This window comes from Hypanus sabinus, unplaced genomic scaffold (genome assembly GCF_030144855.1).
Source record: "Hypanus sabinus isolate sHypSab1 unplaced genomic scaffold, sHypSab1.hap1 scaffold_396, whole genome shotgun sequence".
Lineage (NCBI taxonomy): Eukaryota > Metazoa > Chordata > Chondrichthyes > Myliobatiformes > Dasyatidae > Hypanus > Hypanus sabinus.
This window is the reverse complement of record NW_026781282.1, coordinates 215,496-240,727: the sequence shown is the minus strand read 5'-3', so window position 1 is coordinate 240,727 and position 25,232 is coordinate 215,496. Positions and strand designations below refer to the sequence as shown.

The 25,232-nt window shown below is 42.5% G+C and overlaps 1 protein-coding gene across 1 annotated transcript in view; it reads left to right on the top strand.

The window, feature by feature from the left end:
• The window catches only part of LOC132388739 (uncharacterized), an 85,922-nt gene extending 61,430 nt beyond the window's left edge, over positions 1-24,492 (top strand). Inside the window, exons 2-8 of the mRNA XM_059961129.1 lie at positions 9,441-9,513; positions 11,458-11,619; positions 12,317-12,483; positions 17,964-18,135; positions 18,247-18,312; positions 24,063-24,397; positions 24,484-24,492. Of these exons, the coding sequence (XP_059817112.1) occupies positions 9,441-9,513; positions 11,458-11,619; positions 12,317-12,483; positions 17,964-18,135; positions 18,247-18,312; positions 24,063-24,397; positions 24,484-24,492 (984 nt within the window). The remainder of the gene's footprint in view (positions 1-9,440; positions 9,514-11,457; positions 11,620-12,316; positions 12,484-17,963; positions 18,136-18,246; positions 18,313-24,062; positions 24,398-24,483) is intronic.
• Positions 24,493-25,232: the final 740 nt, after the last annotated feature.

Sequence of the window (25,232 nt, the reverse complement as noted above, 5' to 3'; positions counted from 1 at the left end):
AATTCTTATCTACTTCCTGTACCTAATAATGTGGCCTCTGAGTGTACGTTCGGAGATTACCGCGGCTGTACCCCGTCCAACTCCATTGTCAAGGTCACTTAGACCACATTTATTCCAGATTCGGATGTTCCGCCTGAACAACAGCTGAACCCCTTGACCATATCTGCATGTTTTATCCTTTGAGTTGCTGCCCCGCAATGACAGATGCCTATTAATGAGCGGCTGTACAGTTGTATGTAACAACACGGCCACATAGTGCACTTACCATTTAGACGGGCCCTCAACTATCTCGAATTTGAATATGGGTGAGATTTGGTACTGATTTTTGCGATTTTCCTGTTTCCAACAACAGCTTGTCACTGACAAGGCAGTTTGGGGTAACCCGGAGAGAGAGACTGTCACTGTTCCTGCTGAGCTGCGCCGGTCTGCGGCTGCGCTGTAATTAAAATGCTCGCGTCACGGAACCTTTGTTGCAGCGCAGATGGGTTAAAATGCAGCTGGAAAAAAGTTCATGAAGTCTGAGAGCTTTTCTTTGTTGCACTATAATTTATCATATCCTTCCATTAATAGATAAAGGCAAAAGTATATATTTTTTGTCAGTCCATTCTAAATATTCACAGATGCGCATTACAAGAAGGAACATATCAGAGATGCAACGCTTTTTTCAGGCCGTGTGAAAATTTCTGGCTCAGAGCAATGGCTGATCAATGCAGTGGCAAAAACAGCAATTAGTGGGAATATTGGGGACCGGACGATGTTAGATTTTCTGCATATTAATCAAGATTGAATATGATAATTTATAGTGCTTCATTATGATACTTTATTTTGGTATCTTATTTTATATCATTAGGTAGCTTGTGATCATATTTCACCTTTTCTCTGCTTATTCCTTTTTTATTGCCTTCCTTTGATTATTAAAAGCTCACCGATACTCTAGCTTCAACTATTTTTTCTATCTAGGATGTCATCTTAAATCAGGATGTAGATAGCCCGACAATGGCAGGAGCTGCACTGAAACTGATGTTGGGTAATTATGCTAGCTAGATATCCGACCATTTGGTGGGTGAACAGTTAGGGCCGAACTCCATAAGATTAAGAGAGCTACAGAGAAGGAAAGTGTAGACTTCACGAGAGAGTAAAGAATTGGAAATTACGAATTCATTAAGCAATAACTAGGGAGAGTTAATGGGAAAAAAACTGTTTCTGTCAAGTACACATCTGACATGTGGAGGGTGTTTATAGTCCATCTGCACGGAGTATAGAACGGGTACGTCCCTGTATGAAGAAATGACGAGATTGGCAGCATCAGCGAACCTTAAATATCGTGAAAAGTGATGAATTTAGTCAATCAAGAAAAGGGAAAATATGCAGTCAGGAAGGTAGGATCAAACAGAGCCCTCGAAAATGTGTGTGGGTCCTTAATGAGTAACTTACATCAGTATTTACCAATGAGAAAGACATGGAGGATAGGGAGATCAGTGCAGAGAGTACAACTATAGACGGGCATTTTGAAGTAAAGGAGGAGACAGTGTTGGGTCTCTTAAAGTGCATTAACGTGTATAGGTCTCCAGGCTCTGATGAGATATACTCCAAATTACAGAGAGAGGCTAGTGAAGAGATTGCTGGGGTCCTGACCAAAATACTTGTGTCCTGCCTAGCCGCAAGCAAACTCCGGGAGAACTGGCGAGTACCTCATGTTGTTCCGTCATTCAAGACGTGATCCAGGGAATAATCCTGATGAACATTGAAGCTGCCGAGATACAGTCGGCTACGAACTAAGTGCTGATAAATGGGACCAGTGTAGACAGTGAGTGGATGGTCAGAACAGGTATGGCCGGCCAAAGGCTGTTCCCGTGTTTTGTGATCCACCGCTCCGAACACGCTAAATTAAAGATGGTGGCACCGCAAGGCATTGATTTCAAAACTCCACACTCCTCTCTAACCTGAAATAAAGCAGACTGAACCCCTTTGTCACCACTGGAAATAACTGTTTCTGTCAAGGTAATATACAGATTGGACACGTCAGCTAAACAACTGGTAATTGATGAAGTTCCTGTGTCTTCTATTAATGTTGCTTCCTTACAGCAAAACTAACCCTCTCACAGTGTCACAATCAGTGATTAAATCCGGCACCAAACACTGTGCCTTCATCCCTGCACATTGTAACTTGAAACATCTCACTGAGGGTCTGCTGGAGACACAACCCCTGCCCTCAACACATGCGATCACATCGCTCCTGCTTCTGACATTTCCAATTCTCTCAGAATAGTTTTCTGATTCAGTCTGAAGGTTATGGTACATTCAGCTCGTTTTCAGCCCTGACAAACCGTGTCTTCCCACAGCCATTTCCACCTCTTTCCTCCACCTCCAGGGAAGCTGCATTTCCATAACACCATAAGACCTGCAGCCAATCAGGCACTGATTTATCCATGCTAGAATCTTTCCTGTAATACCATGGGCTCGTTGCTTGTGAAACAGCCTCGAGTGTGCCACATTGTCACAGGCCTTTCGAAAATCCAAGTACCCAACATCAACGTATTCACCTCTCTCTATCCTGCTTGTTATTTCTGCAAATAGAAATAACCGAATATCCAGCTACTAATTCAATATGCCCGTAACACCCTTCGCCAAATAAGAGACCCCGTGAATTTAATGTTTCGAGTTTTTCCATCAGTCACTGATGAAAAACGGTTGATGTATGCTTAAAGTGAATGCGATGTCAGGCAAATTCACCAGCGTGAAATGGTCTAGACTTCATATGATGGCGCAGTGATCCTGAAATTTGTTTCCAGTAAGTGAAAAATAAACTGGAGGAGAAGGGCGTCCTTATTTGGCTGACGACTTTGACTGGTGGTTATCTCTGGGAGATGGTAATCTCGGAACAGCCGCTCCCCACTTGCCAATTACCTTAATGTTATAACTGCGGACAACTGTTAAAATTTGCTTTTAAAAGGTCCAATTTAAAATCAATGCAAGTCCAGGCTGAGGGGGCAAAGTAAAATCCCGAGAAAGGGAATGTCTACTGTTCAAAAAGAACATTATTCCAAATGCATAATATTTCATCAGAGTTGAGAGCGCAGTTCCTTCTGCTGTCTCGGTGCAATAAACCCGCAACGATCTTTGCCCTGGGTTGTCGCTGGAGTTTATAATCTGACAATAAACTGGTCACAAGGTGAATAATAAATCCAAGCGACAGCAACAACCGAACGGAACCAGGATGCGGATTAAGATTCCTTTCTGGAGGTGGTAAAATATCGCGCACTGAAGTATTAATTCTAGTTTGGTCCACAAGTTAGAAAGACTCATTGAAGCAAGGTGAGTCTTTCTGTGGTTTAACACAAGCGTTGTGGAACAGGGTGTGGCGTTACATGCTGAATAGACTGAAGTTCAGGTTTATGAGCGTGTTATCAACTGAACATTGCTCAGGGTGTGTTCACTTACTGTTAGGGACATAAAATCCAGATACTCGGGTTCGCTGAAACCAGACCCAGTGTTCAGCATCAGGTAGGAACATGGACTGTATTCGGCAGTGTTATGGCGTTTTGTAATGGAATGGAAGAATGGAAATATTTCTAATGTTTCTACCATATCAATAAAATGGAGGGTTATGGGGTAGTGTGGGTTTAGTACTTTTTTAAGGATTACATGTGTTGGCACAACATGGAGGGCTGAATGGTCTGTACTGTGCTGTAGTAGTGGTGTTCTTTCGTTCTATCAATATTATCATTGAAATCGCACGGCTTTGCGATCTGAGTGCTTGATTATTCTGTATATGTTGTATTTTATAGAGATGACGAGGTACTTCTGGCAGTGATATTTATATTAACAAATATTGTGGTCGTTCTCACTGGGTGTAGACAAAAACAGCAAATTCTACAGTCATTGGCGCTTTATTCTGAACCCCCTGTACCTAATAATGTGGCCACTGAGTGCATGTCTGGGGCCTTCTGCTGCTGTTCCCCGTCCATTTCAATGCCGACCACTGCACTGTATTCGCTGGCATTCGACTAAGACGGGGAGTTGATTGCATTCGCTGTTATTTAGGAGGTGAGGAGATTTTTTCCACTGGTGGTTAGATCCCTTAGTTGAGCCCTTGCTGGGGACATTGAATATCACGCGGAGTCTAGACAGGAATGCGGAGAACACGTTTGCTACTGTAGGGCGAGCTGAAACAAGTGAAGATAGATGAGGCTATTTTTCTGAGCTGGAACTAGTGTGTCTTTGGATTTCACTTCCTCAAAGGGAAATAGAAACAGAAATTTCTTTCAATGTGTTTAATTCCGCCGAACACATTTCCGGGCAGACAAGGGAATGAAATCTTGCAGGCGGTCGCAGGGGAGTGTCACTGAGATCACAGTCCTGTTGTGATCATAGAGAATGGCGGAACAAGACTGAGGGGGCGAATATCCTGTTACTAATTCAACATACCAACAGCACACTCTGACAAATAACAGACCCGGTGTATTTAACGTTTGATGTTTTTTTTCTTCGATCTCAGACGAGGAACAGTAGATGTATTTGTAAAATAAGTGCGATGCCTGCCAAGTTCGCCAGTGGGATATGGTCATAATTTCATATGATTCTACGTTGACATGGTAACATGTTTCCAGTAAGTGAGCAATAAACTGAATGGGAATGGCGTTCATATCTCGCTGTTGACTTTGACCGGTTGTTATCTCTGGGAGATGGTTATCTCGGCACCGTTCCTCCCGGAACCGCCCATTACTGTAATGGTCCAACTGCGGACTTCTGTTAAAAATGGCTCTTTATAAACAGGGTGACCTTGAAGTCAGCTCCAGGCTGGGGGGGTGGGGGGAGTGGCCCAGTAAAATCTAGAGCAAGGGAATGCCTCCTGTTCAAAAGAGAATAATATTCCATATCCATAATATTCCATCAGAGATGACAGCGCCCTTCCTTCTGCTGTCTCTGTGCAATAAACCCACAGCGATCTTTGCCCTGACCTGTCGCTGGAGTTTATAATCTGACAGTAAACTGGTCCCAAGGTGAACAATAAATCAAAGCAACGACACCAAAAGATCCGAATCAGGATACGGATTGTGATTCCTCTCCAGAGCAGATCAAATATTCCAGAGAGAGGAATTTACTGCACCGCTTGTACTGCAGTATTAATGCTGGTTCAGACCACTTGTAAGTGTGACTTGTTCATGGAATTAAGCTTTTATGTAGTTTAACACAAGCGTTGTGGAACAAGTTTGGCGTTACATGCTGAATAGGGTGAAGATCAGGTTTATGAGGTTGTTATCAACTGAAAATTGCTCAGGGTGTGTTCACTTACTGTTAGTATCCATAAAGTTCAGATGCTCGGATTCGCTGGAAACAGAATCAGGTGTCCAGCACCAGGTAAGAACAGGGCCATAGGGGGAATTTTATGGTGTCTTATTACGCCCACTCGTCGCCCTAGTACTGCTATTGTTTCTAGCAGTTCAGTATTGTCCTTAGAATTGTGTGGATTGACGAATATCTGTGTTTCATTCTGTTTGTGTGTGTTTTTTAACAAAAACTTTATATATCTGGCAGTGATATTTAGGATAAAAAATCCTGTAACAAAAGTATGGAAGTCTACACTCAGGGGGCACGTTTTTATGTACCCCTGTACCTAATGATGTGACACTGAGTGAATGCTCGGGGTTCACAGCGGCTGTACCCCGTCCAAATCCAAGGTTATGTGTTATGTCGGTGCGCATGCTTACTTGATTTCTTGCCGCCTTCCTGTCAGATTTAATCAGCCTGACCAATCTCACTAAGCTCTCTCATTAACGGGGCCTTTAGAACTGCCGCTCAGTGCATATTTCTTTGGTTTGTTTCTGGACCATTTTTCCGTAAACCGAGAGATTTATACGTGAAAAGCCAAGTAACTGATGAGTTTCCGTAACACTCAGACCACCCGGTCTGGCACCAGCAATCACTCCATGGTCAACAGACAATAGGAGCAGGAGTAGGCCATCGGCCTTTAGAGCCAGCCTTGCCATTCAATGTGATCATGGCTGATCATCCACAATCAGCACCCCGTTCCTGCCTTCTCCCCATATTCTTTACCTCCGCTATGTTTAAGAGCTCTAGCTCTTTTTTAAAAGCATCCCGAGAATTGGCCTCCACTGCCTTCTGAGGAAGAACATTCTATAGATCCACAACTCTCTTGGTGAAAAGGTTTTTCCTCAACTCTGTTCTAAATGGCCACCCCTTATTCTTAAACTGTGGCCTCTGGTTCTGGACTCCCCCAACATCGGGAAATTTTTTCCTGCCTCTAGCTTGTGCAATCCCTTAATAATCTTATATGCTGCAATCAGACCCCCTCTCATCCTTTCTAAATTCCAATCACATTTATTTCCTATTCACATGGTTGGCCTGAATAACAGCTGAACTTGTTGACCATACCTGCAAGTGTTTATGCTTTGAGTTGCAGGCAGATGATTAATAGATTCGCATTAATGAGCTGGTATACAGTTGTACCTAACAAAGAGGCAATTTAGTGCATTTTCCATTTATACAAACCCTCACCCATCTCGAATATCAACACAGACATTATCTGGGCCTGATTATTGACCATTTGCATGTTTGCAACAACAGGTTGTCGCTGGCAAGGCACTTGACAAAGCACTGTTATAAGGTGGGGGTAACTTGGAGAGAGAGAGAGACCCATCACTGTTCCCTCTAAATTGCGCGTTTTACTTTGTTGTACAGCATTTTTATCCTATCCTTTGATAAATAAAATCAAAAGAATGTTTCTTTCTTGTCAGTCTTCATTCTAAATATTCATAGATGCACATTACAAAAAAGAAGCATATCTACGTTGCTGCGCTTTTTTTCAGTCCGTGTGAACATTTCCGGCTCAGAGCATTGGTTGATCCATGTAGCGTCAAACATGGTAATCAGAGGGAACATTGGAGACTGGACCATGTTACATTCTATGCATATTAATCACGATTGAATATGGTACATTATCGTGCTTCTTGTTATAGACGAGATATTAAAAGTCAATAGGGTAGACAATGTTTCACCGGGAGCCTCTCTGCTGTCCAGGAAATAGTAACGAATAACGCAAGAAAAATTAATAATAATTTCGCCTTGTCCGAGGGAGCATACTGTGAGGCAATGACGCTCAAGTGCTTAACAATCCAGAACTAACGTTGAGCAGCGAATAACTAGAAGGTCCATTTACTATAAATTCAAGAGCTTTTCATTCTAATTTCTCGAAATATCACTATTAATGCCCCGATTATCACTTTCATTACCTTTTCAGAACACTGGGTGTAGTACCTCCCCCATTATAGGTATGAGCAAGGAGGAGATCTGGACCAAATGGCGCAATTAAACGTTCAGCATATCACGCCGCATCTTGGATAATCCCAGTTCTGATGCTGGGTCTTCCACACTGTATTTTGACACTGATCCAATCTGATGTACCGAGTTTCCAGCACATTATGAGAGGGAGACAGAAATATGGCATTGGGGTGAAAAGAAGAAGAGCGAGATGTATAACATGTATAGGCAACAGGGAGTACAAAAAGAGTAAGAAAATACTTAAGAAAGAAATCAGGAGGGTTAAAAGAAGACATGAGATTGCTTTGGCAGTCAGGGTGAAGGATAATCCAAAAAACTTCTACAGGTATATTAAGAGCAAAAGGATAGTAAGGGATAAAATTCGGCCTCTTGAAGATCAGAGTGTTCAGCTGTGTATGGAACGAAAAGAAATGGAAGAGATATGAAATCTTTTTATTTGCATCTGTATTTACAAAGGAAACTAGAATGGAGTCTATGGAGACAAGGCAAACAAGTAGGGAGATCATGGAACTTATACAGATTAAAGAGGAGGAGGTGCTTGCTGTCTTGAGGCAAATCAGAGTAGATAAATCTTCAGGACCTGACAGGGTATTCCTTCAGACCTTGAGGGATACTAGCGTTGAAATTGCAGGGGCCCTAGCAGAAACTTTTAAAATGTTGATATCCACGGGTCGGGGGCCGGAGGATTGGAGGATAGCTCATGTAGTTCCGTTGTTCAAAAAAAGACTCAAAAAGTAAGCCGGGAAATTTTAGGCCAGTAAGTTTGACATGAGTAGTAGGTAAGTTATTGGAAGGAATACTAAGAGATAGGATCTACAATTATTTGGATAGACAGGAACTTATTAAGGAGAGTCAACATGGCTTTGTGCGTCGTAGGTCATGGCAAACCAATCTATTATTTTTTTTTGAGGAAGTTACCAGGAAAGTGGATGAAGGGACGACAGTGGATGTTGTATACATGGACTTCAGTAAGGCCTTTGACAAGGCCCCGCATGGGAAGTTAGCTAGGAAGATTCTGTCGCTAGGTATACATGGAGAGGTAGTAAATTGGATTAGACATTGGCTCAATGGTAGAAGCCAGAGAGTGGTAGTGGGGGAATGCTACTCTGAGTGGAGACCTGTGACTAGTGGAGTGCCACAGGGGTCAGTGCTGGGTCCATTGTTATTTGTCATCTATATCAATTATCTGGATGATAATGTGGGGAACCGGATCCGCACATTTGCTGATGATACAAAGTTTGGAGGAGTAGTGGACAGTGAGGAAAGTTTTCGAAGCTTGCAGAGGGATTTGGACCAGTTGGAGGAATGGGCAGTAAAATGGCAGATAGAATTTAATGCAGATAAGTGTGAGGTACTGCACTTCGAAAGGTCAAACCAAGGTAGAACATACAAGGTAAATGGTAGGACACTGAGGAGTGCAGTAGAACGGAAGGATCAGGGAATACAGATACATAATTCCCTAAAAGTGGCGTCACAAGCAAATAGCGTTGTAAAGAGAACTTTTGGTATATTGGCCTTTATAAATCGAAGTATTAAGTATAAGAGTTGGAATGTAATGGTGAGGTTGTATAAGACATTGGTGAGACTGAATTTGGAGTATTGTGTGCATTTTCGGACACTTAATTACAAGAAGGTTATCAATAAGATTGAAAAAGTGCAGAGAAGGTTTACAAGGATGTTGCCGGGACTTGAGAAACTGAGTTACAGAGAAAGGTTGAATGAGCGTCGGAGAATGAGGGGCGATTTGATAGAGGTGTATTAAATTATGATGGGTATAGATAGAATGAATCCAAGCAGGCTGTTTCCACTAAGGCCAGGGGAGAAACAAAATACAGAGGTCATGGATTAAGGGTGAGGGGGGAAAAGTTTAAATGGAATATTAGGGGTGCTTCTTCACGCAGAGGGTAATCAGAGTTTGGAATGAGCTGCCAGGTGAAGTGGTGAATGCGGTCTCACTTTTGACATTTAAGTAAAACTTGGACAGATATATGGATGAGAGGGGTTTGGGTTGATATGGCCCAGGTGCAGGTCAGTGGGACTAGGCAGAAAAATGGTTCGGCACAGCCAAGAAGGTTCAAAAGGCCTGTTTCCGTGTTGTAATGTTCTATTGTCCTTTGTCTGCTTCTTGTGTAATTCAGGGCGTCACCAGCAGGTGGAGCTTTCCAGCACTGGGACAAAAGTGCAAACAAGACGACGACAAGCAACCGCAAAGTACACTGCAGATATTCTAGTCAAATAACACGTACAAACAAGCTGGATGAACTCAGCAGGTCGGGCAGCATCCGTTGAAAGGATCCGTTTCGGGCCGGTATCCTTGACAAGCAACAATCGTCAGTCACAATCAGAATGGCCAAAGGTATGATCAAAGGGATCTTTGAATTAAACTCTTGTCGTGTTTGTACACAGTAGTTCGGATGAAGAAACTTACACAGATGTTAACAGGGCAGAGAAAAGCTTCATAAAGCAGTGTCATTTATCCACACTGGTTCAGCGGCCTTGAGTAATTGATCAACCCAACTGTTCCAGCGCAGGGACCTGACACCGGTAATGGCTGAATGACTCCGATCACCAGGCAAAGTTTCAGCTGAGAGAAAGAAATAGGGACTCCTGAATCAGGTGGTCGTGAGGGAAACACAGACAAGAATGCGACAGCGGTCTTGTGGTTTAGGTAAATGTTCAGGTTCAGGGTCCGCTTCACCTCCAAACATGTACTGAGGTATAAAGTATCTCCAACTTTCATTTATAACATTTAAAACCAGATAATACGAGCATTTCCTGGAATTCACAGATTGTGTTATAACAGGGCATTTCAGATTTTGGAAGGAAAGCTATCAACTCCCCCCTAGTTTTTATTGGCTGCTGCGCAAAGGAGAAGAGGGGTGTTTCCGAAATCTATTTTCTGTAGCAGAGCGGAGATCATTGCCGGTGTTGGGAATGGCTGAGGATCAGGAGGCAGCTCATTGTAGATACATTTGTGGTCTGGTTGGAGTTTTAATACCCCAGTGAATGTCTAGGCTGTGGAGAAATGGTGAATGTGAGTTTCTAAATTCTTCCCTCTTGAGATGATCTTCTACCTAAATTCCCAGGAACTTTGCTGGAAAACCCGGTAGAACCAATGACAAAATGTCTCTGTCACATGTAGACATTGTGATTGTGCTTAAATGTGTGATTACAGGTGGAATAAAACAGAGGTTACAGCCTGGAAACAGGTCCTTCTGCGCATATAATTCATTCTGATCTAAATGCCTGAGCTTGTCCCATTTTCCTGAAGTTTCCTGAATCCCGACTCGGTGCCTGAGTTGAAAGTGGAGTTCCTGCTCGATGTTCATGCCCTGTGTCCGCCCCTGATTATTTTATATTCATATATGTGTGTAAGGTCGCACTTCAGGTTCCTGAGCTCCAGGGCAAACTGTCCTAGCCGAACACACAAACCAACCACCTAGCCCAGTCCCGTAGTGGTCATTCTCCACTACACACATTCCAGCTTAAACACCTCCTTCCTATAGTTTAGCAACTACAACTACACACAAAGCTCTCGAAGCGAGACTTTGCCAATGACTTGCATGGTTGTTACATGACGATCATCAGACAGGGGATAAGATGGGAACTGGGGAGCGGTCAGCATAGAACTCAAGGTAATGGTCATTCTGCGACCCAGGGGACTGGACGATGTGCCTCCCAAGGGAATGGTCAGTCTGTGGCCAAGGGGACTGGGCATCGTGTGATAACGCAACTGGACAATGTGTCATCCAGCAGACTGGACCACGTGTAATCCCGTTGCTGGTCTGTGTGTGACACAGACTACTGAATAGTAAGTGACCCAGGGAGATTTTAGCTTTTGGAAGATAATCGCAGTGATATTTCCCAGTATCGCCAGACATCGTTGCATTAAGATCCCTTGGTCATCCGTGTGTTCAGCTGCTGTGAAGTCACTGATCAGTTTTACTGTGTCTATCCTGTAATTTTACTGGGAGTGAATGTATCCAGTCACCAGCTTATTGTGATGGTCACCTGACAGGATGTACGGTTCACATTACCCAGCACAGTCCCACTCCAAATCCGGTCAGCCAGAGTCTCAGCTCCATTGCAGTCTGAATCAGTTTTGTTCAGATCTAAATCATACTTGTATCACCTGCAATTCATCACTTATTTCAGGTAGGAAATCGAAAGGAGAACGGAAAGTACTGAAGAGGTTTTTACCCGGCGGATCATCGAGGGAAGATGATCGGGACACGGGAAGCAAGGTACCAAAGCAGGGTCAGACTGAAAGCAATGTCCCAATGGAATGCAGTCCAGCCGCAGCGGAAGTGGAGCAAAGTCAGCCCAGAGACAGTGACGTCAGAGACACTGATCAGGACCCTGGAACCAGCACAAGTGAGGCGACTGTCTGTCAGCTCGGAAGCTTATTAAACACGGAATTGTCAAGTCCACAACAAAGTGCGAGTGAGTGAAATATGAGGGTGAGGTGCTCAAAGAATGTGGCAGGGAGGAGGGTAAAGGTGAGGGCTTGTTGGAGGGTTGGTCAGATGAGTGTGGTGTGTGGTGTGGGTGTGGTGCATGTGGTGTAGTGGGCAGCCGTTACCCCACTGCAAGAAATGAACTACCTGCTCTGAGGATTTCCAGGATGTGTATTGGAGGAAATATAGCTGTCCAGATAAGGAGAGTATTTCCGGGATGGGAATCAAGGAAAATGTATTCGCCAGGATGGAGAGTGTATCTCTGTAAAGCGAATATCACCGACAGTCCTGACATTTATTGCCCATCCAAAACTGAAACAGGTGAGTGGGTGGGATGGGGGATGGACTGGTTTGCATTAAATGTGGTCCTTTTATTAACCTAATGACTAGGACATTATTGGTTCGGTTTTAAGTCCAGTGTTGGAGATGGGGAATTAATCCATTTTTGTTTCTGTGAGCAGGTTCAAGTCATGTTTTTTTTTTTGTTGAGTTGGGTGAGACAATGGAGAGGAGGGATATCTGAGTTCAAGCCTACATTTTCCTTATTATATTCACAGATCCAGAGTTCACAATCTCTGACCTCCTGGCAGAGGGGGGCGAATATCGACTGTACCAACTGACAAAGTTCTATCGAGACAGACTCAAACAAGCAATTGAAGAAAAGGTTGAAAGACTCGGTTGGATGTTGACAAAGGAGGGACATTTCAGTAGAGAAGAGAATGAGGTGAGTGTAGTGTGTGTAATTGTTACAGAACTGTATAGTGTATAGTGACAAAAATTAATCTCCTTCACGTTCTATGAGTTCTAAATGGGAATGGAGACATTGATTTCTGACTTGTCTCTCGCAGATCTAGTTTCAGCTGTTAAGTTGAGGAGCAATGGGTCCTACAGGTTCAGTGTCACCTTTAATTCTCACACCTGCTGTGTTTATCAGTGTGAAACAAGAGCAGTGGCTGCAGATCTGGAATTTGACCAGGCATTCAGTCTGAAACCAATTTCAAATCTTGTCTGAAACATCGGGCAGATTCACCTCATCTCATTAATCCAGGATGAATATTAAACTGGCAGATTGTAAATTGGGCCAACCGGATTCACTGCAGTACTTGACGGAGGAAAACCTGCTAACCACATCTTGTCTTGACTTCATGAGTTCCCAAACAATGTGTGGCTGACTTGCCATAGGCCTTGAAACAGGCCTTTTGGCCGGTCTATTCCAGGCCAGTCTGTATAAACTACCTCCCGGGCCATGGTGCTCTATACCCATATCATTCATGAATCTAACTGTTTGTACCGTTTGTGCTGCTAGCTAGTTTCACACTCTCACCACCCTCTGAGTCAACAAGTTTTACCTTTGCACCCCTTGAACTTTTCACCTTTCACCCTTTACTGATAACCTCTTGTTGTAGAACCTCTTTACCTCAGTACAAAATGCCTGCTTGCACTTATCCTATCCGTACCCCATGTAATTGTGTAAACTTCTATCTAATTTCCCCTCAATCTTCCTCATCCCAATGAATAAAGTCCTAACCCGTTCACTCAATGCTTATAACTTAGGTCTTCCAGTCCTGGCAACATCCTTGTAATGTTTTTTTTTTCTGTACACTTTCAAACGTATTTCCATTTGTCCCGTAGATAGTTAAGCAGAACTGCACATAATATCCAAATTAGGCCTCACCAACTCCTTATACCCCATCATATCCCATCTACTCTACACGATATTTTCATTTAAGAAGGTTAATGCACTGAGAAAATTTCTTTCAGAGCATATCAACACTTGCCGCCACTTTCAATGGCTTATGGACCTGTATTCCCAGATCACTTTGTTCTGCCAGTCGCTGTGTATGATCTACCCTGCTTGTTCCATCCGAAGAGCAACATCTTGCACCTGTCTGCATTAAATTGCATCGGCGCCTTTTAAGGCCATTCTCCAGTTGGTCCAGTCCCCACTGCAAGCCCTTGTAGTCTTCCTCTTTGTCCACTGCACCTTCCCAATGTTGGAGTCATCAGCAAATTTGCTGATGCTGTTAACCATAATTTCATCCAGATCATTGATATAGATGACAAACAACAACAGGCACAGCGCCGATCCCCGTGACACTACATGAGTTACAGGCGCCAATCAGAAATGCAACAGTCTATAGTTACACTGCAGATTCTTCCAAAAAATTTAGTGTCTAATCCAGTTTACTACTTTATCTTGAATGCTAAGCAACTGAATCTTATAGACCAACCTCCTATCCGGGACCTTGTCAAATACCGTACTGAAATCCATGTAGACAATATCCTCAACCTTGCCTTCATCAACTTTCCTGGTAACATTCTCGAAAATCTCTGAAATTTATTAGATTGGAAAGATCACGCACAAAGCTGATATCTCATGACCACAAACATCAATAGTTTGATCTAAAAGGGCAGAAGAAAGCACAACACATAAAATGAATCTGCCAACTGACTGATATCTCATGATCCCAAAAATTAACAGGTTGTCCTGAAAGGGAAGGGGCAAACAAAAAAAAATCTGCTAACTTGCTGAATATCTGACTAACGAGAGACAGGGACACACCATTTCAGGTCCCACTCCTTGATGCTCACAAACAGTGATGGTCTTGTCCTCGATCTGACCTACTCAGCCATGAGTGGTATTAGACAATCAAGTGTGTTACACCCGTGAGTGACTCTGTTCTCGTTGGGATTCATTGGCGCTGTCTGTAATGAATCAGACAGTCATTATGCACAGGCAAGAGAGGTAATCTGTAAATGTGATGCTCATCTATACATTCATCATCTGGAGAGGTCTGCTTTAAATTTTAAATTTTTTAACCTTTAAATCTCTTTCACAACTTTAACTCCTCAGACCTGGTAGCAGTAAAACTGAGGGATTATTTTACAGTACAGTGGACCGTCAGGGAATTATGCTGATTTATTCCATAATTGTTGTCCATTATTCATGTTATGGAAAACATTTCCAATTCCCTACTGGTAACTGTTCTAGGAGATCACTCATTCAAATTCGGGACATAGAACATAGAATAGTACAGCACAGTACAGGCCCTTCAGTCCACAATGTTGTGCCAACCCTTAAACGCTGCCTGTCCCTTATACCCTGCCTCTCTTATTTCTCAGACCAATGTCCTAAGCCCATCCATATTCAGTTACCTTAATTCCATCATAGGTGTATGTTGCTTGAAGACTATTCAATGTTTAATTCATAATTCCTCAGTTAATCGGGAAGCCCATGCCTGCATTCAGGAAGTCATTACCATTTTACGGTATGAATGCCAGGCATGAACCACCTCCATTTAAAAGACAGCCACACTGATATTCCTTAATGCTCTTCATCCCACCCCCTCCGTTCTTCTATCATTTCGCATTTCCCACTCCCCCTCTTACTTTCAAATCTCTTAGAATCTTTCCTTTCAGTTAGTCCTGATGTACGGTCTTGGCCCGAAACGTCGACAGCGCTTCTCCATATAGATGCTGCCTGGCCTGCCGCGTTCCACCAGCATTTTGCGTGTGTTGCTTGAATTTCCAGCAACTAAAGATTTCCTCATGTTTGTTCCTTAATGTTCTGTTGTCTTTACACATCATAAGACCATAAGGCATCGGAGCACAAATAGGCCATCAGGACCATAGATTCTGCTCCGTCATTACATCATGGGTGATTTACTATCCCTCGCAACTCCATTCTCCTGACTTCTCTCAGTGAACTTTGCTGACCTGACTAGTCAAGAAGGTACCAACCTCTGTTTTAAATATACTCAGTGACCTGGTCTCCGCAGCTGTCAGTGACAATGAATTCGACAGATTCACTACACCTTGGCTAAAGAATCTCCTCATCTCTGTTCTAAATGGACGTCCATCTAATCTGAGGCTTTTCCATTTGGTTCTAGACTCCCCCACTTAGAAACATAATCTCCACGTCCTCTCAATGCCTTTCTACATTCCACAGGTTACAATTAGATTCCCCCTCATCCTTCCACACTCCAGCCAGTACAGGCACATCCAGGAATCATTCTCATCAAAATCAGGTTTAATATCACTGGTTCTGTCAGTTTTGATTCTTCTCTGGATTTTTCAAAATGCCATCAAGTATTTTTACTGATCAGGGGACTAAAACCGTTCACAATAGGCAAGTACGGTCTAGCCAGTGCTTGTTCATATATTCTAATCCACTCGAAATAAATGCTAACAGTGTTTTTTGCCTTTCCTAACGCCGACTCAAGCTGCAAGGAATCCAGCACTAGGTCTCCAGAGACTCTTTACAACTCTGATATCTGAATTTTCTCCCAGATTCAAAAATAGCCTATGTCTTCATTAGTTCTGATGAAGTGTATTGTTACGTACTCGTGACACGTGACAGTGGCACCCTTGTGAGATCATGTGACATGTTTTTTTTACAGGGTATAAAAGGAAGAGCACACCCTGTGAGGAGGGGCATTTCATGGCTGGGTTTGCCCTGTTGACTTCATGCCACTGCGTGATTTAATATTATGACGCAGTTTAGTTGAAAGATGAAGTTTTATTTAATGCCTAAAGTTTACAAGTTCATTGCCAGCAGTTTCTTTACAATACTGCTAGTTAAGAATCAGTGGAGAGTGGAGATCGGAGTTCGGGAGGTAGAAGATCGAGGAGAATCGATTGCGACGGTGAAACGGGTTCGACCTTGTTGAATCCTTATTCGGAAGGATTTCGTTGACTTTTCTTGTGTTAATCTCTGCGGGATAGCAGAAAAGATTGAGGACTGTGTGATAAAGGAAAGGTCAGTGCCTTTAAGCCGTTACGTTTCGTAAATTCTTCGTGGGATGTTCGACGCCGGGGTTCGAAGCAAAACGACGTGAAGGAGAATTTAAATCATCTTAACAAGTCTCTCCCTTAAATGGACTGTGAGCATTTTGAACTTGTGGTAATCCTACTTTAGAGAACTGTTTTTGCAACATCGCTTTAAGAATTGTTTGAGCCGCATCGCTTTAAGAACTGTTTACCCTGCCGCACAGCAGCTGATTTCCGGTTACGTTAGTGTCTGTTTACTTTTGGAGGGTTTGTTTTCAGTGTTTAATAAACGTGTTATTTGTTATATAAACCCTAGCCTAACTTATATATTCATTGTTCCCTGAATACGTAATAGTATGGCTATGAACCTCCCTATACTACATTCCAATTGCCACTGATTTGTCCATTTTCCATCGGTCCATGTCCTCCCGTGAAATCCCTGCTTCCTCAACACTTCCTGTCCTTCCCCATATCTTCGTAACGTGCAAAACCTTGACCATAATGTTTCAAATGATTGACATAACGGAAAAAGAAACTTTCCCAAAACCAGCCACGGCAGAACACCACTGGTCAGCAAAATCCAACAAGAAAAAGCCCTATTTGATCCCATTCTGTGCTTCCTGATATCCAGACAAAATCTTGAGAAAACATGGATCCTCTATCCATGTTAGTGTCTTTCTTGTCCTACTGTCGGCCCTGGTCTTGTGAAACAGCGTCATGTACGGTACCTAGTCAAAGGTCCTCGGCAAGTCTTAAGTAAACAACTTGCACTGACTCGCTGCTGTCGACCCAACATGCTATTCTCTCAAAACATTCCGTCCGGTCGGTCAGGCAAGATTCCCTTCCATGGATTTTGGCCTTTTTTACCATGTGCATCCAAATACCTCAGAAACCTTGTCCTCAGTTATCGACTGCTGACATCTTCCAAAACGCTGATCAGACTAACTGACCTATAATCTAAAATGGTCAGTCCTCCGGAACCATTCCGTAATCTAGTGATTCTTGAGCGATTATTACTAATGTCTCCACAATCCCTTCAGTCTGCTCTTTCAGAAGCAATCGGGTGCAGTTTATCGGGTCTTGTAGCTTTAGTTTTTTTGTTTGTTGGGTAGTAGAGTTGGTCTCTTGACGGTGTGTCTGGGTAGTCTTGTCTGGTGGGTTTGGAGCTCGTTTCTGGAGAAAGCGCTAAAATGGTAGCACGATATTAACACGCAGCAGCCTCTCCGGCTCTGGATTTGGGGAGTACAAACGTTATGTAGATTTTTTGGTGTCGTCTTTTTTGTTGTCTGCTTTTGTGGTATCATTCTGGAGGAACGTTGTCTCATTTTTTAACTACATTGCATTTGTGGTTTGTAAATAACAATATAAACTGAACTGAACTGAACTGACTCATCTATCTTCAGAACTTTCAGCTTTCATTGTTTCCTTTTATAGAAAGTCACTGAACTGACAGAGAAGGGAAACCGGACAGAGAGTTCCATACTCTTCCTCAGTTTGGTGATGGGCAAAGGATCCCGGGTCCGGAGGGCGATGTGGGAATGCTTTGTGACATGGAGGACTGAGTTACCGAAGCTGGACAGAATACTGAGGGAAATACAGGAACTCGGTATGTTAAAACCACGCACTAAATACAAAGGCACATTGAAATAAACATTTTAGTTACATTGATTATTTTAGCTCTGTTTCCATGGATGTGTTTTTTTAATTATTTAAACAGGTCCTGATCCACAGGAATACATGAACATCGCCCAGGGGTTATCTGAGTTACCCACTCAACTGATAGGTGAGTGATGAAACGCACAGTTTAAACCACATCTTAAATAATAGTCTGGGACTTTGCAAAACCTGGGAATCAAAATTCACCAGTAATCATTCGCTGAAATCTGAAATCTGCAGATGCTGGAAATTGAAGCAACACACACATAATGCTGATGGAACGCAGCAGGCCAGGCAGCATCTATAGGGAGAAGTACAATCCGCTATTGACTTCCACAGAGTTTGTCTGGCATTTCCTTTTCACCTGTTACTGCATCGACAACATCATTTTTCAGTGGTCCGATATCTTTTTTCTAATTCTTTAAGTATCTGGGAAAGAACAAAAATACCTTGGTATCCTTTCTTATATTATTAAGCATATCCTTGCATTTCCCTCACAGTCATGTATCTATAACATAGTTGCCTCTGACATGACCCAGGCAGTAAATACCAGGCACCCACAACTATGTGGAAAAAAAACCTACCGACAATTGCTGTGTGTTTACCCCATCTCACCTTAACCAAAGGCCCTATGGTATTAGACACCAGTCTTATGTAAAAATAAACTAACAGAATAAAGGCTGACGACCTAAACTTGAACACCTCTGTCAGATCTCTATCTACCACCAGAGTAAACAAAGTTTATCAAACCTCAACTTGTAGCACATGCAACAGAATCCAGGCAACATCCTGATGAACCTGTTCTGCACCCTCTCCAATCCTTCCAAGAGCTGGACAATCAGAAGTGAATACAATAATCCAGATGCTCCCTAAAACCATAAGACCTAAGAGTAAAATTAAGCCATTCGGTTCAGTGAATTTGCTCTGCAAATCCTCTCAACCCCATTATTCTGCCTTCTCCCAGTAATCGTTGATGCTTTTCCTAATCAGGAACATATCGATCTGAATTTTACATATACCCAATGACTTGTCTTCCGCAGCTGTCTTTGACAATAATTTCACAGATTCATCACCCGCCAGCGAAAGAAATTTCTTCCAGTGTGGGTCCCCGGCAGCCAGGACAATTCCCCACAGTACTCAAGCATGTTAATTTTCTGTATGAGCCTCCCATGTCATATCTTGTCGAACACCCAACTAATATCCAAGCATACAATATCCATGTGTAACTTCATTCATCACCTTTGTCACCTCCTGGAAGAACTCAATCAGGTTAGCAAGATTCCACTTCCACCGCCCAAAGTCTCGTTGCTGAATCCAACCTTCCTCAAATATTCTCTCTTTCATACTCCCATGGGGCAGAAGATATAAAAAGGCTGAATGTATGTACCACCACCCTCAAGGACATCTTTAATTCTGCAGTTATAAGACTATTGAATGGTCACCTACTATGTTATTATTGACTCTTAATAATACTAAGATAATTTTATATATAAAATCGCAACATCGTGCATCTCGTAACTAATTACCACTCACTTAGGTAACCACAGTAGACATACAGAAGAGCAGTAAGAATACAGTTTGGGTATGAACCGATTTAAGGAACAACTAATAATAGATTATGTATCTATTGAGCACCGGGGAGAGCAGAAATTGTTGGATGTTATATTGTCAATCAAAAACCATCAGATTCTGTCTCTCACATGGTTAACAGATTCGAATATTATATAAGATGCATTCAATACTTGTGAAATTTCTAGAACATCTAATGAAGTACAATAAACAACCAATTATCAGCCACAACGGAACAACCACTGTTACCAAAATAAATAGAGACATTGTTCAGAGTGACACATTACACCCAGTATGGTTTTGTCTGGCGTTAAATCTAATCTTGAATTTCCTGAACAGAGAAAAAAAAAATCAGCTGTCAATTCGGAAAAAGAAAACAAACGATTTACACTTTGCAACAGCTATACATGGATGATTGGTAATTAGTTGGTCTTGCATCAGTAAAGCTAAAACAATTAATTCAAATAATGGAACTAATTTTCAAAGAAACCATGTATAGCTATGCATGTCTGTGTGATTCTATAAAATGGGAAATTAAATAACTTGTGCAGAAATAGAAATAAAAAAGAGATTAGTGAGTCACTACGGATGGGTTCAATGTCCATTCGGAAACTGGATGGCAGAGGAGAAGTTATTTCTGAATCGTTGAGTGTGCGCCTTACTCCGATCCTGTACAGTAGTCCCCATGAACCAGACGGTGATGAAGCCAGTTACAAAGCTCTGCAAGTCACACATGTAGAAGTATTCGAGAGATTTTTGAAACTCCTGATGAAATATAGCCACTGTTGTGCCTTCTCTGTAGCTGCATCCATATATTAGATCCAGGTCAGATACTTGGAGGTATTGATACCCAGTAATTTGAAATTGCCCACACTCTGCACTTCAGATACCTCTGTGAGGACTGGTGTATTGTGTTCGCTCATCTTATCCTTTCTGAAATCCACAATTAGCTGCAACGATATATTTTCATCAACGCAAGCAGGATTCAGCACTCCGTACAAGCATAAGCAATTCTGATAAGAGGTACACATCACTGAAAGTAAATGAAAGCATAACCAATAAAAATGAAGAAACGATCATAACAGAAGAATGTTGACCTTGGAAGAGTGGAAGAGCCTGACTCCCCACGGAAGACATACCCACGATCTGAGAGCACCAGATGTCGACAAGGAAGCGTTGAGCGCCTGGCTCAGAGTTGGAGACCTCTTCCCAGAAACAGAAGGGATCATTATAGTAATACAGGGCCAGGTGGTTAACACATCTAGTTATCAATAATAAGGAATAAAGGCCAACAGGTTCAAGATGATAAATGGTGAAAATTACAAGAGAAGCCAGAAACAATTGAACACATTACAGGATCCTGCAGTAGTTTTACTCAATCTGATGACTGCACGATGAAGTGCTTGACAACTTTAACAAAAATTTTGCTTAAACTACAACACATGAAAGACACCATCCCTCACTATAAATACAAGCATACTCCACTTTTAGAGTTAGAGTCCGACAAATCCAACCGTGACCGATCCATTATTACAGATAGGACAATTCATAATAACTGTCCGGCTATAATTTTACAGGATTAACTAGCACAAACAACTTTTTAAATAGATAGAGCCATTCCAAACACATAACATAACATACAGAAATCAATTAATGAAAAACTTTAGAAATATGCTGAATTAACAGAGGAAATTGAAAGACTGTGAAACATGAACACGGTACACATTGTTCCGATGATACTATCAAGAACTGGTATCTTCCAAAAAGCACTACACGATAATATTACAGAATTAGCTCCACACAACAATGCTTATGTAAATCTTCCAAAAGTCACAATAGTATACGCCACGAGAGTAATCTGAAATTTCCTATCAATTGAGAAATTAGTGTGCTTGGGTATGTCCCTACCTCAGGATTTGCCAGTTTAAGTTAAGAAAAAATAAAAAGTAATACTAAGTTACTTATAAAACATTTTTTCATCGGGATGATGTCGTTCAAACTGCGTTACAATGGGATAAAGTGCAAACTAGAAAATAAAAGACAAGATATTATCAATTATAAGAAAGATTCAAATTTTTAAAACGTTTTACGCTGGAGCTTAGAAGTGACTACCAGAGTCTACATCCCTTGCACAGTCCTGCAGAAATCTTGGTCTCTCTAGTTATATATATCTGCTTCAGAATTTTGTGCAGTAATGTCATTTTAATTGTTGAATTCTACAGTTTTGGAGAATTGTTCAAAAACAAAAAAAAGTCTGACCTGCCATTGATCCTTCGGCCTTGTACCTTACTGTCTTCCTGCATTACATTTTCTCAGCAACTGCAACACTGTTTCCCTGCACTATTCTATTCTGTTTTTCTTTGTAGGACCTTATTGCACCGAGGTGATGATATTATCTATGTGGATCGCATGCATAACAGTTTTCATTGTACTTTGGTACATGTGACTATAATAAACAAATTTGCCAAGTTATTGTTGTCAATAACACAGAACTGCTTGGTTGCTTAAGATAGATATACCCAAGGGTGGTAGTGAGGATACACGCTCACAACCTATTAAATGTTCCCAATGGCGTGCGTCTCAAATTGCCTCTGACAATCAGGTACAGCTCCTGGCTTTCACGTGTGACTCAGCTACTAAGCTTGGCAGAGGCGTTTCTTCCGATAGGAGAAAAGGCAAATGCGGGTTACGGCCACACGACAACCAATCACTTCGGGCAGTTGGAGCTCGTCAGCTGTGATTGGCAGTTCATCTAGAAGAAGGAAAACAGTGATCTCACGCTGTACCCCCTCATAGTAACTGTACCCCTCATGGCGAAGACTTTCGGAGTAAACCCAGTGAGAAAAAAATCTGGAACTGGAGCCCCTGGGGCGGCCTTAGGTTGCATTGAATGTGGTCTGGCAACTCCCGTGACACTTCTGGTGCCAAGTTGTATCGGCCTCTGCAGCTCCTTTGCGCTCATCATCTGCTAGTGATGCAAACAACGCTTTTCAGTACCTGTGCTTGTAACGCTGTGTGTCAGGCACAGTGGTCAGCAGCACTGGGGCTCCACAGGGGACTGTCCTGTCTCCCTTTCTCTTCACAATCTATACCTCGGATTTCAACTATAACACAGAGTCTTGCCATCTTCATAAGTTTTCTGATGACTCTGCCACAGTTAGATGCATCAGCAAGGGAGATGAGGCTGAGTACAGGGCTACGGTGGGAAACGTTGTCACATGGTGCGAGCAGAAATATCTGCAGCTTAATGTGAAAAAGACTAAGGAGCTCGTGGTGGACCTGAGGAGGGCTAAGGTACCGGTGACCCCTGTTTCCATCCAAAGGGGTCAGTGTGGACATGGTGGAGGATTACAAATACCTGGGGATACGAATTGACAATAAACTAGTCTGGTCAAAAAACATTGAGTCTGTCTACAAGAAGGGTCAGAGCCATCTCTATTTCCTGAGAAGAATGAGGTCCTTTAACATCTGCCAGATGATGCTGAGGATGTTCTACGAGTCTGTGGTGGCCAGTGCTATCATGTTTGCTGTTGTGTGCTGGGGCAGCAGGCTGAGGGTAGCAGACACTAACAGAATCAACAAACTCATTCGAAAGGCCAGTGATGTTGTGGGGGTGGAACTGGACTCCCTAACGGTGGTGTCTGAAAGGAGGATGCTGCCCAAGCTGCATGCCATCTTGGACAATGACTCCCATCCACTCCATAATGTACTGGTTAGGCACATGAGTATATTCAGCCAGAGACTCATTCCACTGAGATGTAAACCTGATCTTCATAGGAAGTCATTCCTACCTGTGGCCATCAAAAATTACAACTCTTCCCTTGGATTGTCAGACACCCTGAGCCAATAGGCTGGTCCTGGACTTATTTCCACTTGATTAACAAGTGATTAACTTATTATTATTTAATTATTTATGGTTTTATATTGCCATATTTCCACTATTCTTGGTTGGTACAACAGTAACGAAGCCCAATTTCCCTTGGAATCAATACAGTATGTCTGTTTGTCTTTTAAATATAGACAACTGTTGTTGTAACGGAAGTGCAGTCAGGATTGCGATAGGATATCAGGGGACTGTTGTTTTCAAAATTAATTACTATCATAATCTGAGGACTGGACATTTTCTGGGACATCACTTGCTCTCAGTTCCAGAGTCTGTGAACAGAATTTTACTTTCTCTCCTAATATCCATGAAAACATGGAATTCATTCATATAATCTCAAACACTCAATGCTGAAATGCAGTTATGAAATTCTTTGTCAGTTGAACCATTTAATATTTTGACAATGTTCTCTGTTCCCATGGAAGATGTTCAACAGAAACACAAGGAGACTCTGCGGGAACAAACTGAAACACTGAGAGTGAACACGATCCTGATGAGGGAGAAGGTGAAGGTTTTCCAGCTGGTTGATCGATACGCTGAGCTCACGGTCATTTCTACTGTTCGAGATCGGACACTGTTGGAACATGAGCTGCTGGCAAGAGGCAGAGAACACGAGGAGTGGAGAGAGAACCATCTCCGTGGAAAGCTGGAAAAAATCCGGGCTGATCAGTTGATCCAGAGCAGCTTTTCCCGGAGTATATCCAAATCTAGGAGTTCGGCAGCAGTGGCCGGAGTCGCGGGGATCGGCAAAACAACAATGGTACAAAAGATTGTTTATGACTGGGCCATGGGGAAAATATACCAACAATTCCAGTTTGTCTTCAGCTTCAAATTCCGTGATTTAAGCTCCATTAACTGCAGAATAAACCTGCGGGAACTTATTCTGGATCAATATCCGTACTTTGGGAATATCCTGAGAGAGGTCTGGAAGAACCCAGAGGGACTGCTGTTTATATTTGATGGTTTGGATGAATTCAATGAAAAAATTGATTTTGCTGACAGTCGGAGAGACACAGAACCTCAGTACACATGCACAGATCCTGAATTCAAATGCAAGGTGTCTGACATTCTGTACAGTTTAATCCAGGGCAAGCTGCTCCCAGGGTGTTCAGTGCTGGTGACCACCCGCCCCACTGAGTTACATTTATTGGAAAAGGCAGAGATCAGTGTCCGGGCTGAAATCCTGGGATTTTCTGGAAAGGAACGGAAGGAATATTTCATCAGACATTTTGGAGATCAGACGGTGGCGGAAGCTGTTATCAAACACGTGGAAGAGAACGAGATCCTGTACACCATGAGCTACAACCCCTCCTACTGTTGGATCCTCGCTCTGGCACTGGGCCCCTTCTTCACACAAAGAGTCAGGGACCCACAGCGAGTTCCCAAGACCATCACCCAACTGTACTCCTACTATATTTACAACATCCTGAAAAACCACGGCCGTGAGATTGAGAACCCCCGTGATGAGTTACTCAAGGTTGGTCAGATGGCCTTCAGAGGCGTGTTCGAGAAGAAGATTGTGTTTACAGAAGGAGATTTGATCAAGTACAATCTGCAGCCTTCCCAGTTCCTGTCCGGGTTCCTGATGGAGCTTT